Below are 13,397 nucleotides of genomic sequence, written 5' to 3'. Positions count from 1 at the left end.
AGGGGCCATATTCTGCTCATGTTCAGGTTCATATCAGTCTTTAGTTTCTCTACTGGGACATGTCTCCATGCTTTAATGTTCAAAAAGCTCTTTATTCTTCTCATACTGCCTGTGCTGCAGCTCCTCTTTTCACCCTCTGTCTGAAACCAGAGCCCAGTCTGCTCTGATCGGTTAGCTGGCTGGCTCTGTGGTCAAACGCTTAGAGATGTCCCGCCCCTTAACCTTAGTCACGTACAATGTGTCGGAGCGCTAGCCAATAGAAGCGTGAGTGTTACATAGTGATGTCACTATGGTACAGATGTAAACAAAGGAGTCCAATGGAGACATTTCAGGCAGGCAGGGGGGGGGGGGAGAAACTCCCCCTGGAGGGAACACAGGGGTCTTAGCCTTTGCAGACCATTTACATGCACAAAAACCTATAACAGACTATAGGAAAGAGAAGACCCCAAAAGTATAATATGGTCTCTTTAAATGTCCTTACAGGGTAAATAATAGAACTTTTGTGTGTAGGTTCGCGCTGTCGTCTGTAGACATGGAGCAGAGAGACTACGACTCGAGGACGGCTCTGCATGTCGCAGCAGCTGAAGGTACGGAGTCAACATGTTCACAAACACCGCTGTACAGCGTGCATTAACATCTGACACTGACAAAAGTATGTCAACATATTTTCTTTAGTTTTGGTCTGTGGGCAAGTGAGAACAAATGTAAATAATTTTCCCCCTTCGTATATAACTTCAGAACAGGTCTAAGACCTTGAGTGTTTTTTCTAGGATCATTTTCAAATGTGGAAAATATGAAAAAAGATTTAGCAGGTGTCATTATTCAGCATATTTTGTTAGTGTGAGATTAAGCCACAATGACCACACCACTATCAGATACAGGTTATTTTTAATTTCTCCATGCACAAAATAGGTATGGTGTTTTGGAAACATGTGGTAAAATGACTGTCATGTCTTTAAGGTTCTTTGTATAATGCGGGGCAGTGGTGCAGTTCAGCCTCTTGTGGCCAATATTAGTATTACAACAATAATAGTAAATAAAAACTATCCTGACAAAACCAAACACCTTTTTTTTGGTACTTATTCTTACGTGAAAACATAGGAGAGGAAACTGTTCAAATCAGATTCAGCGAACTGATTATCAGAAATCATCAGGCCATGGCATTGTATCCAAATATGAGAAATGTAATTGCTACTGCATACATTTATAATTTATTCTTGGGCAATGCAGTGTCTTGTGGTGTCCAACGGCTCCGTGTGTAAGCCCTATATGATCATTTTCTGATTACGGTGAAATAGCCCGCCTCCCTCTCCCCACGTCTCCTGCTGCTGCTGGGCTTTCGGAAGAGGCGGAGGAAAAGAGAGGCAGGCGCCGTTTATTAAATATTATTATACAGAGAACAGAGTCGTTATCAATTTGTTTTAAAGCTCAATAAATAACAAGGAAGACCTCTGATCAGCACGTTTCTAATTTTGTACGGAAGATTTAAACTTTAACAGACATGTTGACCGGCGGAACATTTTTTTTAACGGAAACTCTGCCGCATGGTTCCCTCGTCCCTTGGAAGAGAGAGGTGGGTGTTTTTCATCTGCTGGTGGACTACCTGAGAGATATACAGCAGGAGAACACGCCGTCCACCGCGGAGAATAAACAGAAGGGCAACCATGGCAACCATGCTCCGGGGTCTTCTTCGCTGCTTTTGGTGTATTTTGTGGCGGCAGCAGCGCCATTTACAGGCCTGGCATATGTACTACAGCGTTTCCAGCATTTCCAGCAGTCTAGTGTGAACGGACACATTAATGAATCGAATGCGCGTGAACGGAAGACTTTTTTGCGTTTGCGTATGCGTTTTACCGTATGCGTCCTCGTGGGGCCGGGGTCTAAGCCAAACTATATCCGGTCACAGAGATCTGCTATTTTAAAGTAAAGTCAACACATATAGACCCTAAATATAGTCTATATTAAGAACGAGAAAAGTCTTAACATATATATCGTTTTTTGTAAACATATGACAAATGTGTGAGGGTGATGACGTCAGAGCATCGTCCTATGTGCCAGGGCTTAGCCCCGGACAGCCCCAGCCCAATTTAACCCCTGGGTATTTGTGAGGGAGCTCCTATATGGCATTACCCCGCTGAAGCTCACCAAAGCTTAATATATTTCATAGTTCAAAGTTTTGTCAATTGTTTTGTTTATTGGTCAAATACTGGTATCTAATGGTTTCTGAGGAGTTTTACTGGAATGAAAGAACACAGAGTACAGAAGCAACAAAGCAGCATACTGCATTAAACCTGACCTTCACAGAGAGGTTGAAGTTCATGTGGAGAGGAGGCTTCAGTAGTCTGTCTGCACTCTGTTTAGTTGTGCTATCTTACAATCAATATAGTAAATGTGAGGTAAAGTGTGTAGCCAATGTAACCGGTTAGAACTCAAAGTTGCAATGAGGTCTTAAAATGTATGGAAAGGGTCTTAAAAAAGGTCTTAAAAGGTATTAAATTTGACCTCAGGATTCCGGCATATACCCTGTATATGTAGTATTTAATATTCTGTCTTCTGCTGTGCTTCAGGACACACAGAGGTGGTGCGCTTCCTCCTGGAAGCCTGCAAGGTGAACCCCGTCTCCAGAGACAGGTGAGTGCTGACCCCCAATCTCTAAGAGCCTTCCGTTGGATAATCGCTGCAGTGATGAATATGTTTCAGCTGGAACACGTTGTGTAACCCCAGCTGATGTGATGAGTCACTTCTACAACATGTCGGAAGACATGTCCTGTGATCAGGGGAAAGGATGTTCATCAGTTTCAGAAGGGTCAAATGATTGGCCTGCATCAAGCAAAGAAAATAACTAAGGATATTGCTGAAACGACTAAAATCTGGTTAAGAACTGTCCAACGCATTATTAAAACCAAATCAATAAATCCAGATTGACCCTGTTCCAGAGCGATGGGCGCACCAGGGTCAGAAGAGAGGCGGCGAAGTGATGCACCCATCATGCCTTGTGCCTAGGGGTGCTGCAATTAGTCAGGTCGAGGTTCAGCTACGTTCCCAAAGAATGAGGTCAGCTGACCACCTGAATATCCTGAACGAACAGGTCTTTCCATCAATGGAGTGTTTCTTCCCTGATGGCACGGACATATTCCAAGATTACAATGCCAGGATTCATGAGGCTCACATTGTGTTGAGTGGTTCAGGAAGCAGGAAACATCCTTTACACATGGATCGGCCTCCAGAGTCCAGACCTCAGTCCCATTGTGAGTCTTTGGGATGTTCTGGAGAAAACTTAGCGCAGCGGTGCAACTCTCCCATCGTCTATAAAGATCTTGGTGGAAAATTAATGCAACTCTGGACAGAAATACATTTTGTGACATATAAGCTTATCGAAATGATGCCACGGCGACTGAGTGCCGTACTCAAAGCTGAAGGCGGTCCAACCAAATATTATAGTGTGCAACTTGTTTTTGGACATAGTATGTCGACATTTCAGAAGAAAAGACATAGTATAGTGTTAGAAAAATATCACGCGACACCAGGTTGAGAATCAATGATCAGGTAACTAATTTATTCTTGCAAGAAGGAGCAGAGTTAAATCACATACAAAGGATCTGGGTTAACTCACACACATGAGGTATGTTGCTCAAAGGAGCAGCAAAAAACCTCAGGCTTATTTAGTCCAAAACACGGAGATAACAACAAAGTCGGAAATCAAGGTGGCGCTAATATCAGCCGCGAGTGTCGGAAAGTCGGGTCATCTGCAACGTCTTCTGGAAAGACTCACGTACTTCCTTCACGCCTTGTCTCATAAATATCAACAACCTGAAATGCCCTGCCTCCTCCTATCAGAAGAGGAGGCAGCTGCAAGGTCATACACAGTCTCAGTCACACACAGTATCAGTGCATTAAAACAACGCAAAGAGTGGAGAAAACAGTATTTCTCCAACATCTCCGCCCTGTTTATACTACGGAATAACATAGAACTTGGAAAATACAAATGATTATAAAGATTAAAAATTCATATACAAAATTACCCAAATGGCTGAAGTAGGTAGATTGCATATTGTTGATCGTACATGTTTTAATGTAATCTGAATGGATGCCTTGGCCTAATTCTTTCTCTGTACATCGTCAGTTTCTATCACTCAGACCCGTTACTGTTTCCCTGCTAACGTCCACTCTTTAAATTCTACTGGGCTCTGTTGGTTTCTTCACTGGTTTGGGACAAGTGCCCTTATTGGAATCACCTCCCTTTGTAGCCAGACTTCACCACAGTAGAGGCGAGTTTCTGTCTTTAGGTTTAAACAGCTTCAGGGTCAGGTGTATCCAGGATGGTCTCTCCGCCACTCTAACTGCAGTCGGTGTAGACAGGAGTGCTTGGTAGGGACCCTCCCACTTGGGCGAGTGCCAGCTCTTCCTTTTTAATCGCTCTGGTGAACAACCACTCTCCTGGTTTCACTGTCTGTGTGGAGTCAGGTACTTCCTGTGCAGAGGGGACAATAACATTTGTGATCTCTTTTCTTCTAAACAATTTTGCCATATATTCTGCTGTGTTTCACTCATACCCTCGTCCTCTCTTACAAATGGTTTTAACTCGGGCAGATAATATGGTCTTCCTTATAACATTTCAAAAGGTGACAGCCCTCTAGCACTAGCATCTCATCCATGTTTTCCCTGTCTCGGCCATCATCTTCTTTAGTTTAGCTTTTACTGTACCATTATTTCTTTCTATCAACCCCGCTGCGCTGACTGTGGATGATAAGAACAATGTCATTTTAACTGTATCCCAAATACAGATGTCAAATCCTGAATTACTTTATTCACAAAGTGTGTGCCATTATCGCTATAGATTTTTTCCGGAGTTCCAAAACGTGGGATTATGTGATTTGTCAATGCTTTAGCCACTGTCAATGCATCTGGATTCCTAGTTGGAAAAACTTCAATCCATTTTGAGTACATGTCAATGATTGTTAGACAATATTTAATTCCCTCACATTTATTTAGTTCAATAAAGTCCATGCAAATGTGCTGAAACGGATACTGGGCCTCAGGTATTTTACCTCTCTTTGGTCTGAACTGTCCCTGAGGGTTATACTGTGCACACACAGAAAATGCTAAACACATTTTTTTTTTTAGAGTAGTTTGTAAAGCCATAGGCTGTGAATATCTTCTGTATTACGTCCACCATTCCCACTGTTGAGCCGTGGTCCCAACCCATGGCTCAATATGGCTCCATATCATTTGGTAATACAAATTTGCCTTCTGTACTTTCCCACAACCCCTCTTTATTCTGTGTACACAACTTCTTCTTCCAGTATACCTTTTCTTTGTCAGGTGCATTGGCTTGCATGTCTTTTATGATGTCATGATCAATGTGTTCCATATTTTCTGAAATATATTGGTCATTGTCCTGTCACTGTCTTTGCGCTGCTTTCTTAGCCTCTTCATTTGCCTTTCGGTTCCCTGTGGAAATTGGTTCCGTCCCTGTAGTGTGTGCTGCACACTTACAGACCGCCAATCTCTTAGGGAGTTGTACTGCATCCAAAAGTGATAGGATCAAATCTTTATGTGTAATAGGTTTGTTTGTGGATGTTATCATCCCCCTATTTTTCCATTGTTGTGCAAACACATGTATACATGAATAAGCATAGTTGCTGTCTGTATAAATGTTAACTGTCTTCCCTTTTCCCAGTTTGCATGCCTCTGTTAGTGCGATTAGTTCTGCTGCCTTTGCTGATAAGTGTGACGGCAATGCTGCGCCCTTGAGCAGTTTCGTCTGTGTCACTACAGAATAGCCTGTTGCATTAGTTCCATCAAGATTCCTTTTACATGAACCGTCAACATACATCGTTATGTCTGCATCTGGGAAGGGAATGTCAGTCAGGTCTGTCCTTGGTAACACTCTGTTCTCAGTTTCTGCGATACAGTCATGTGGTTCCCCATCTATCTCTACTGGCAGTAGTGTAGCTGGATTTAAAGTAGTACATCTCTCGATAGTAAGACTTGGTTGTGATAACAACGTAGCCATGCATGCTAAATGTCTAGCTGGTGACATATAGGTTTGTTTATTTTGTAACAATAGTACGGACACTGCGTGAGTTACTTTTAAAGTCAAGGATCTAAAAAGCACTATTGTTGCAAATGCTTGTACTGCCATGGAGGCTGCTATTACTGCTTGTAAACAAATGGGCATGGCTCGAGCTATGGTGTCCAACTGTGAGGAGTAAAATGCCACTGGTCTATTTTCCCCCCCATGTAGTTGAGCGAGTACTGACGTCATAAATCCATTTTTACAATCTGCTGTTTGAACAAACGGTTTTGCATAATCTGGTTACATCTATTCCCATTACTTTTAAGGTAACAAATGGTTTCTCTACGTGAGCCAGCATTAATTCTACTGTACCTAATTCTAAAATCTCCACTTCCTCATCGGATGAGCTGATAGACACGTTATCTGAACTTGCTTCTGTGTCACCGTCAAGGTCTGAGTCATTTTGTCTTAGGTCATCTTGATTTGGGTTATCTTGTTTTGTAGTTGTTTCTGTTGTTTGACTTTCTACGTTAACTTTTTTCATCTGTTCAGGGTCTATGTTTGTGTGTGATAATACATGACCTGATTTTGCAGATGCACTTGGCTCTAGTCATGCCTGCTCCACCCAGTCCTCCGTTCCTTCCTGTGCCGCCCTGGCTGGGCAGTGCTCTCCCCAATGTCCAAATTTGCCACACAAAAAGCAACTTCCCTCCGGGAATTTTCCTCCACCTCGTGCTCCACCTCGTGCCCCACCTCGTGCCCCACCTCGCCCTCCACCTCGCCCTCCACCTCGTCCGTCCCTTCCGCCACGGCCCCGTCCACACCCTCTTTGATCACCTCGGAAAAGCAATTCAACAGAACATACATCAGAAGTGTAATCATCAGATTCATCCTTCGTTAAAAACACGGCAGTTTGCTTTTGTTTCTTTTTTTTCTTTTGTTTGCCAATTTCACCACATTCAGTTTAAATGCCCCCCTTAGAAAATCAGTCACATTCCCTGATATATTCATAACTGGCATAACGGGCATTCTGAATGTATTACCTGACCGTGTGTTGCTGGGTTCCTCCCTCATGCCGGCTGTTCTCTGTGCGGGAGCATGAGGGTCGGTGTGTGGAGGTGGTTGGTTGGGCGGAGCGGGTGGCCAAGGTAGCGGAGTCGGTGGGGGAGCAGAGGGGTGAGACGAGCAGGAGGCCAGGGGTCCGAGGAGATCCCCGGGGTGTTGAGCTTGTGCATGGTTTTCATCTATCCATTACTCCTGCATCACAGCAGGTCCCACAGGGGGGAGATACGGAGGAGGGGGTTGGCGGCGTCTGAATATCACATGATCGTCAAGTTTCTCCAGTTTCTCGGAATAGGGGAGATTAGGATATAAATTACACAAAATCTCATCGTCTGATTTCTTCTTTTCTGAGTTAGCTTTTGCTTTCTCTGATCATGCTATTCTCTCAGCTCTTTGTCTCCTCTCTATCTCTCTCTCTTTTCCTTCCCTTCTATTCCTTGCTTCAGCTAACCACATCATAGCCCCTAATAAATCCTCTTCTTCCTCCCTTTTTCCATTCCCGTTACATTTGTTCTCAATGCAATCAATCAGTTTTTGGCATTCCTCTACCACTAACCTCCCTTGGAAGTCGTATTTATTTTTGCCACTTTTTTAATCTTTTCACTTGTTCTATGCTTCAACTGCACCCATTTAGCATCTCCTGATGAGACGATTATTTCTGTTTCTATCTTCTTCCCACGATCCTTGCTGCAGCATGAACCCATTATTATACTTCTATAGTTTTTCCCCAAAACTAAGTAAAAATGCCCTGTAGCTTAAGCATAAACTATAAAACTCACAACGGTTTTAGCAAAACCCAGAAAACTAAACTGTCCTAGTTTTCCCCAAAACTAGGTAAAATACTCATATTCGTACCTCGTGCTATAGACTCACAATAGTTGTTAGCAAAACTAAGAAAACTAAACTGTTAGTTTTAGTAAAACTATTGTGTGACTTTATAGTAGGCTACAAGGTACGGCCATTTTATAGTGGGTGACTAAGTACGGCTATGGGTATTTTCTTAGTTTTGGGGAACAGTAAGAAAATGTACCCTATAGTCCACCCACAAACTATAAGATCCTTTAGTTTTTTAAGAATCTAAAAAAACTGGCCTTATAGTTTGAAACACAAACTACTTTTTCCCAAGGCCTCTAATTTGAAACCACAAACCATTTAAAAGTACTTTAGATAAGTTTACCTGTGTCTTTCTAGGACTTTTTTGGCATCCTTCCGCGAACCAGGGGTTTGAAACCAAAACGGTGCCTGTATTTACTTTCTCTCCTGTGTCGGTAGTTCAAGGATCCATCACTCCTCTCCTCTCCAGCGTAACCTGGCCCCCCTATTTACCAAATTGTTTCTTTGTAAGGGAAACAAGGTAGGGGTCTTTTTCTAAGAGTCTCTCGACTCCCTGTGCACAGTGTCAATTACATTTTTTTTTTTAAACGACACCGTATACAGCATAGTATAGAGCAGTGGTTCTCAACTGGTGGGTCGCGACCCAAAAGTGGGTCGCGGACCCGTTCCGAGTGGGTCGCGGATGTGTGAGTGAAGAACAAAAAAAAATAAAAAATGTATGATTGACAGGTCACAGAACAATGGGAGCTATTTACCCTTACCCACAATTTAAAGTAAGTCACACAGATTATCTCCTCTTTACTCTTCTCGCAGCAAGATGTCAGAACAAAGTGAAAAACAAATGATGGCATAAAATATTATTAATATGTCGGGTAGTAATAGATTTATTTATTTTCTTCTCAGAGTGTACCAGAATGCGTAGTTTGTTAGTATTTCTAAAAATCTCCCGGGGGAGAATCCCCCCAGACCACCCTGCTGGGGTTGGGTTTTCAGCATGTGTGCCTTTTTATATAGTTCAGCTTTGATTCCATCATCTCATTAAACCTTTTTTAAAAGCATACTTTCGTTCTGTGAAGGGATATAAGGGATATATGCACTGTACTTCACTTTTATTAATATTGTATGCTGAAAAGCGTATATATTACAGCACGTTTTTTTGTTGAATAGATTTGAGAGCTTCAAAATTTTGCGATGTATTGACCAAGTAAAAAGTTGGTCCCGAGGCCTGACCAGTTGAGAACCACTGGTATAGAGTGGTGCAGGGATGACGTATTTACCCGGAAGTAAGCTGCGCAAAGCAAAATGCTAACGTTATGCTACAAAGGAACTACAGCAGGGTCGCTGCTTCAACGTCACGCCAACTTAAGATCGATATTAAAAAATACAGATTCAAAATTGTACAAGTTGAAGTGTTTGTTTGAACAGTTTGCAGGAAGCAGGTACTTGCTTTCAAGCAGAACAGGGCAAACAAACTTAGAGGAGTGTTTACGTGTTCGGCGTAATGACGTACAACGTCCTCGACAACTTCTGTAGTCCTATTCAGCCACTTGTTAACAACCATCGTTTTTCAGACACGTAAACTCTTCAAAAATCACCAGTGGGGTCACTGCTGATGGATTTAATGTCGTAGAACAAAACGTGATCCGTCTCTTAAATTTGTGTCAACCACAGACCTTATTTCCAGATATTTTCCGAAATCCTATGGAGAAATCCCATTGGCTCTGAGACGAGGGAACAGGAAGTGGTGAAATGCCGACTCACTTTCGGGTTTTAAGACTCGTCACTGCACCACAAAATTATCAGAAAAAAACACATTAGTATGTCGGTAATAGTAGCCCAACATTTTACTGAAGTACAATACTTGAGTAAATGTACTTTACTAGATTACACTGCTGCCAATGACTGTGTGTGTGTGTGTGTGTGTGTGTGTGTGTGTGTGTGTGTGTGTGTGTGTGTGTGTGTGTGTGTGTGTGTGTGTGTGTGTGTGTGTGTGTGTGTGTGTGTGTGTGTGTGTGTGTGTGTGTGTGTGTGTGTGTGTGTGTGTGTGTGTGTGTGTGTACATGCCTGTGTTTTGGATCCACTAATGTGTCTCTACTCAGATGGGGGAACACGCCGCTGGAGGGAGCCGTGCTCTTCGGCCACCACGATGTGGTCGCCATCCTGCAGAGCTACTGCGACAAATACAGCCCGACTGCTGGGGCTGACGAGAAGCAGAGCGCCGAGCAGAGCCTGGACAGCCTGCTGTAGTCTGCACCTCCACAGCTTGTACATTTGCGACCATATTTTTGAAACGTGTGATGAGTTGGTTCTTGCTGTTGTCCCGTCTGGTGTGCTTTGCTTTCTGTACACATCTGCTTCATATCCATCCCTTAAAAATGCAGTGTGTATTATGTATGTATGTGTGAGCGTTTTATCATTACTGTTCAAACAATACAGTATCTGGATATCTGTATGTACTAACAGCATATAACTCCAATGTATGAGTACTGTAAATCACATTTGGATATAGATTGTTTTAAAGTTTATTGGTTTAGTTATGGATATACTATACTCCCTGGACATATTTGGATAATACTGCAATTGTACTAGTTTTGTGAGCTGTGTAGAAATGATGATATAAATGTTGACATGTCTCTGATTGTATGGAGGCCCACAGGCGTTAGTGCCTGTTTGGTCTCAGCTGCATCTCTTCTCAGATTGTTTTTATGAAGCTTCACCTCCTCTGAGGTCAGTGACAGATTGTACTCCAAATGTATTTTTTCAGCGGCAACACTTGCAATAGAAGCACTATGTATTTATTCATAGAGACTTTTTAAGCATAAAATAAATGTAAAGATGTAAGATTGTTTCATTTTTGCTGCATCTGTGATAAAGCCAGGTTGGATTCATATTTTATTTGTCATAGCTTAGTAATTATTTGCAAATAATGTTGACCAATGCAATGTATTCCCTTCCAGCCAACAGTTTCGGAAGCCAGATAATTTCGAGAAGATTCCGGGCTTAGATAAAAGGAATTTCCTATTTTAGCAAATTGCTTTCATCACATAATAAAGATCAGCTTGAATTTACAATTGGCTTTAATGGAGACATGTTGAACGTTTTTGTCACTTCATGCCCTCAAGAGGCATTTTGTTTAATTATTTTTTGCTTAATTTATTTTCATTTTTCAATCTACGAGATGTTTTCCTAAATTTGTCATGACAAATTATGTCTCAGGATTGTAGGGTTTGGGAATTATGGCAGGTTTAAAAAATATATATATGAAGGCGAATTTCAAGCTGTCCTCCACTCTAGCTTTGAGATCACACACCTTAACGAGCTGCTCAATACACACTAATGTTAAAATCTAAAGAAGGCCTCTTTACCAAGGTCTGAACAATGTTTAATATTTCTAAATGTATGAATCAGATTTAAAAGTTGTTTTACACGAATAATGTCAGAAAGATGTGTAACATTTTAAAGTTGGGATGAGGTTTCTTAGTGAAAGTATTAAGGAGCAGTTTGCAGTTGAAGTCGCATGAAGCTTTTTCAAGTCTGAAGAGTTTCTCCATTGACTTCCATGTTAAAAGTTTGAATTATGGGATGTATCTCTGGAATTATGAAAGTTATGAATGAGAAAAGTAATAGCCATCGATTCCCGAGCGAGCTGAACGTTTAGATGTTTGAACGGAGTTTCTGCGATGTGGAATGTGGGAGAAGAGGCGCAAAATAACCCGGCGGAATAATAAAGAATTTCGTGCGTAGGCTAGCATAACAGATAGTTGGAATGCTGTGTCAGCATTCCCACTAAATGATATCCTATTTCCTTGTCGTCATGTGAATGTGGCTTACCCTCACCCTCAGGGGGCCTTGATCTGAATGCTAACACCATCATGCTAACTTTCTCACAATGACATTGCTAATCTGTCAATGGTAACCAGGTATATACTCAGTGCTTGAATTGGGCCGGTACTCACCGGTACGCAGTACCGGCACTTCTGATTTTTACCCATGTGGTACCGGCACTTCTTACTGAGTACCGGCAGTAAAATGCCGGTACTCAGCCGCCGGCAATATACGTATATATTGTAAACTCAACGCAACGCAGCGCAAATGTGGGTCTGACTCTGCCTCACAGAGGGTGACTGGCTGTCTACATGACGTGGCCTGCCGACATTGCCACTTTCATACAGATCATACTAATGCCCTCGATTGGTCTCTGTGTGTCATTCAAGCTCGGGAGGGTGTGTGTTGGTGTATGTGTGGCGCGAGCGAGCGAGAAAGCGCGCGCACCGGCTGCGCTAACGGATATAAGGAGCTTTTTCAACAACAAGGTGGAGGGAGAGTCCTTTGCTGTCAGACTGAAAGGCTGATAACTACAGCTCTGGTGAGGTAAATTACTCTCTGAGTCTTTAGATAGTTAACTTAGTTTAATTTATCTCAGTGGGTCTCAAACGGTTCGGTCACCATTTATGTAAACACATATTTCCATTTGAGGGGGTAGTGATTAGTAAAATATGCATGAATAATACAAACAAAATGTTAACTAGGTGAAAAAAGATAAGATAAAGTTGTTGAGAGCTAAAACTAGTCTTTGCTGTTGCCTCAAAGAGGAGCAGGGGGGAGAGGAGGGAGACAGGAGAGGCCGATTCAGGAGCCCAGACACACTCACAACTATAAATGAACCAAAAACAAATAAATAAACAAGTTTCAATGTTTTTTCATATTGGATATTGTATGTTATTGGTTATGGCCATGTACTTATGATTTTATGATTAATTAAATGTATACATTTTTGTTTCATATGGGTGTAGTCTCTTTATTTCCCCCTCAAAATGCACCAGATTGATGGATTTAAGTCCAACATTTAAAAAAAAATCTTACCGGGGGAGCATGCCCCCGGACCCCCCTATAGGATTTGAGGCCCGGCCCCACTGTTCCCAAATAGATTTGCAATTTTTTTTAAAAATAGTAACCCATCTCCATATGTTTCTTTTTGGGTAGTAGATTTAAACTAGAGGGCTATCACTTTGTGCAGCAACGCTATTGACAAATAAATCCAGCAAAATGGCACAAAAAACTGGTAGTGGCCTCAGGGACGAGGAGTCATTTAACCAGCCAGTAGGAGTCAAGCTTTACTTTCTTTTATATCCATAAAGAAAAAGTAAATCTGTTTACAGTTGTTTCATTATGGATGTTGAGAGGTATCCATATATCTCTTCATTTTGCTCTCAAAGTGCACCAGATTGATGCATCTACCTTCAATATTTCAAAAAAAAAGTTCCCGGGGGAGCATGCCCCCGGACCCCCCTAGACTAGAGGGTGTCAGGTCCAATCCCCACTTATAAAAATATCACTTTACCACTGCACCCCCTCTAATCTCAGATGCACCCTGAGTCATTTTGTTTAAGTACAGTGAGCCTTTCTAAAATATACAGTAAAGAGACAAACCCACCAGCATTATAGGATATACTATGACTTTGTGCCAAATACTTGTTGCTGA

The 13,397-nt window shown here is 42.0% G+C and overlaps 1 protein-coding gene across 1 annotated transcript in view; it reads left to right on the top strand.

Annotated features, from left to right (window-relative positions):
- The window catches only part of LOC307030129 (glutaminase kidney isoform, mitochondrial-like), a 64,193-nt gene extending 53,437 nt beyond the window's left edge, over positions 1-10,756 (top strand). Inside the window, exons 16-18 of the mRNA XM_079666370.1 lie at positions 511-587; positions 2,568-2,631; positions 10,015-10,756. Of these exons, the coding sequence (XP_079522496.1) occupies positions 511-587; positions 2,568-2,631; positions 10,015-10,162 (289 nt within the window). The 3' untranslated portion in view covers positions 10,163-10,756. The remainder of the gene's footprint in view (positions 1-510; positions 588-2,567; positions 2,632-10,014) is intronic.
- The last annotated feature ends 2,641 nt before the right edge of the window (positions 10,757-13,397 follow it).

The sequence above is a fragment of the Notothenia rossii genome (genome assembly GCF_949606895.1).
Source record: "Notothenia rossii genome assembly, chromosome: 2".
In the NCBI taxonomy this organism is placed as follows: Eukaryota; Metazoa; Chordata; class Actinopteri; order Perciformes; family Nototheniidae; genus Notothenia; species Notothenia rossii.
This window is presented reverse-complemented; position numbering and strand designations above follow the sequence as displayed.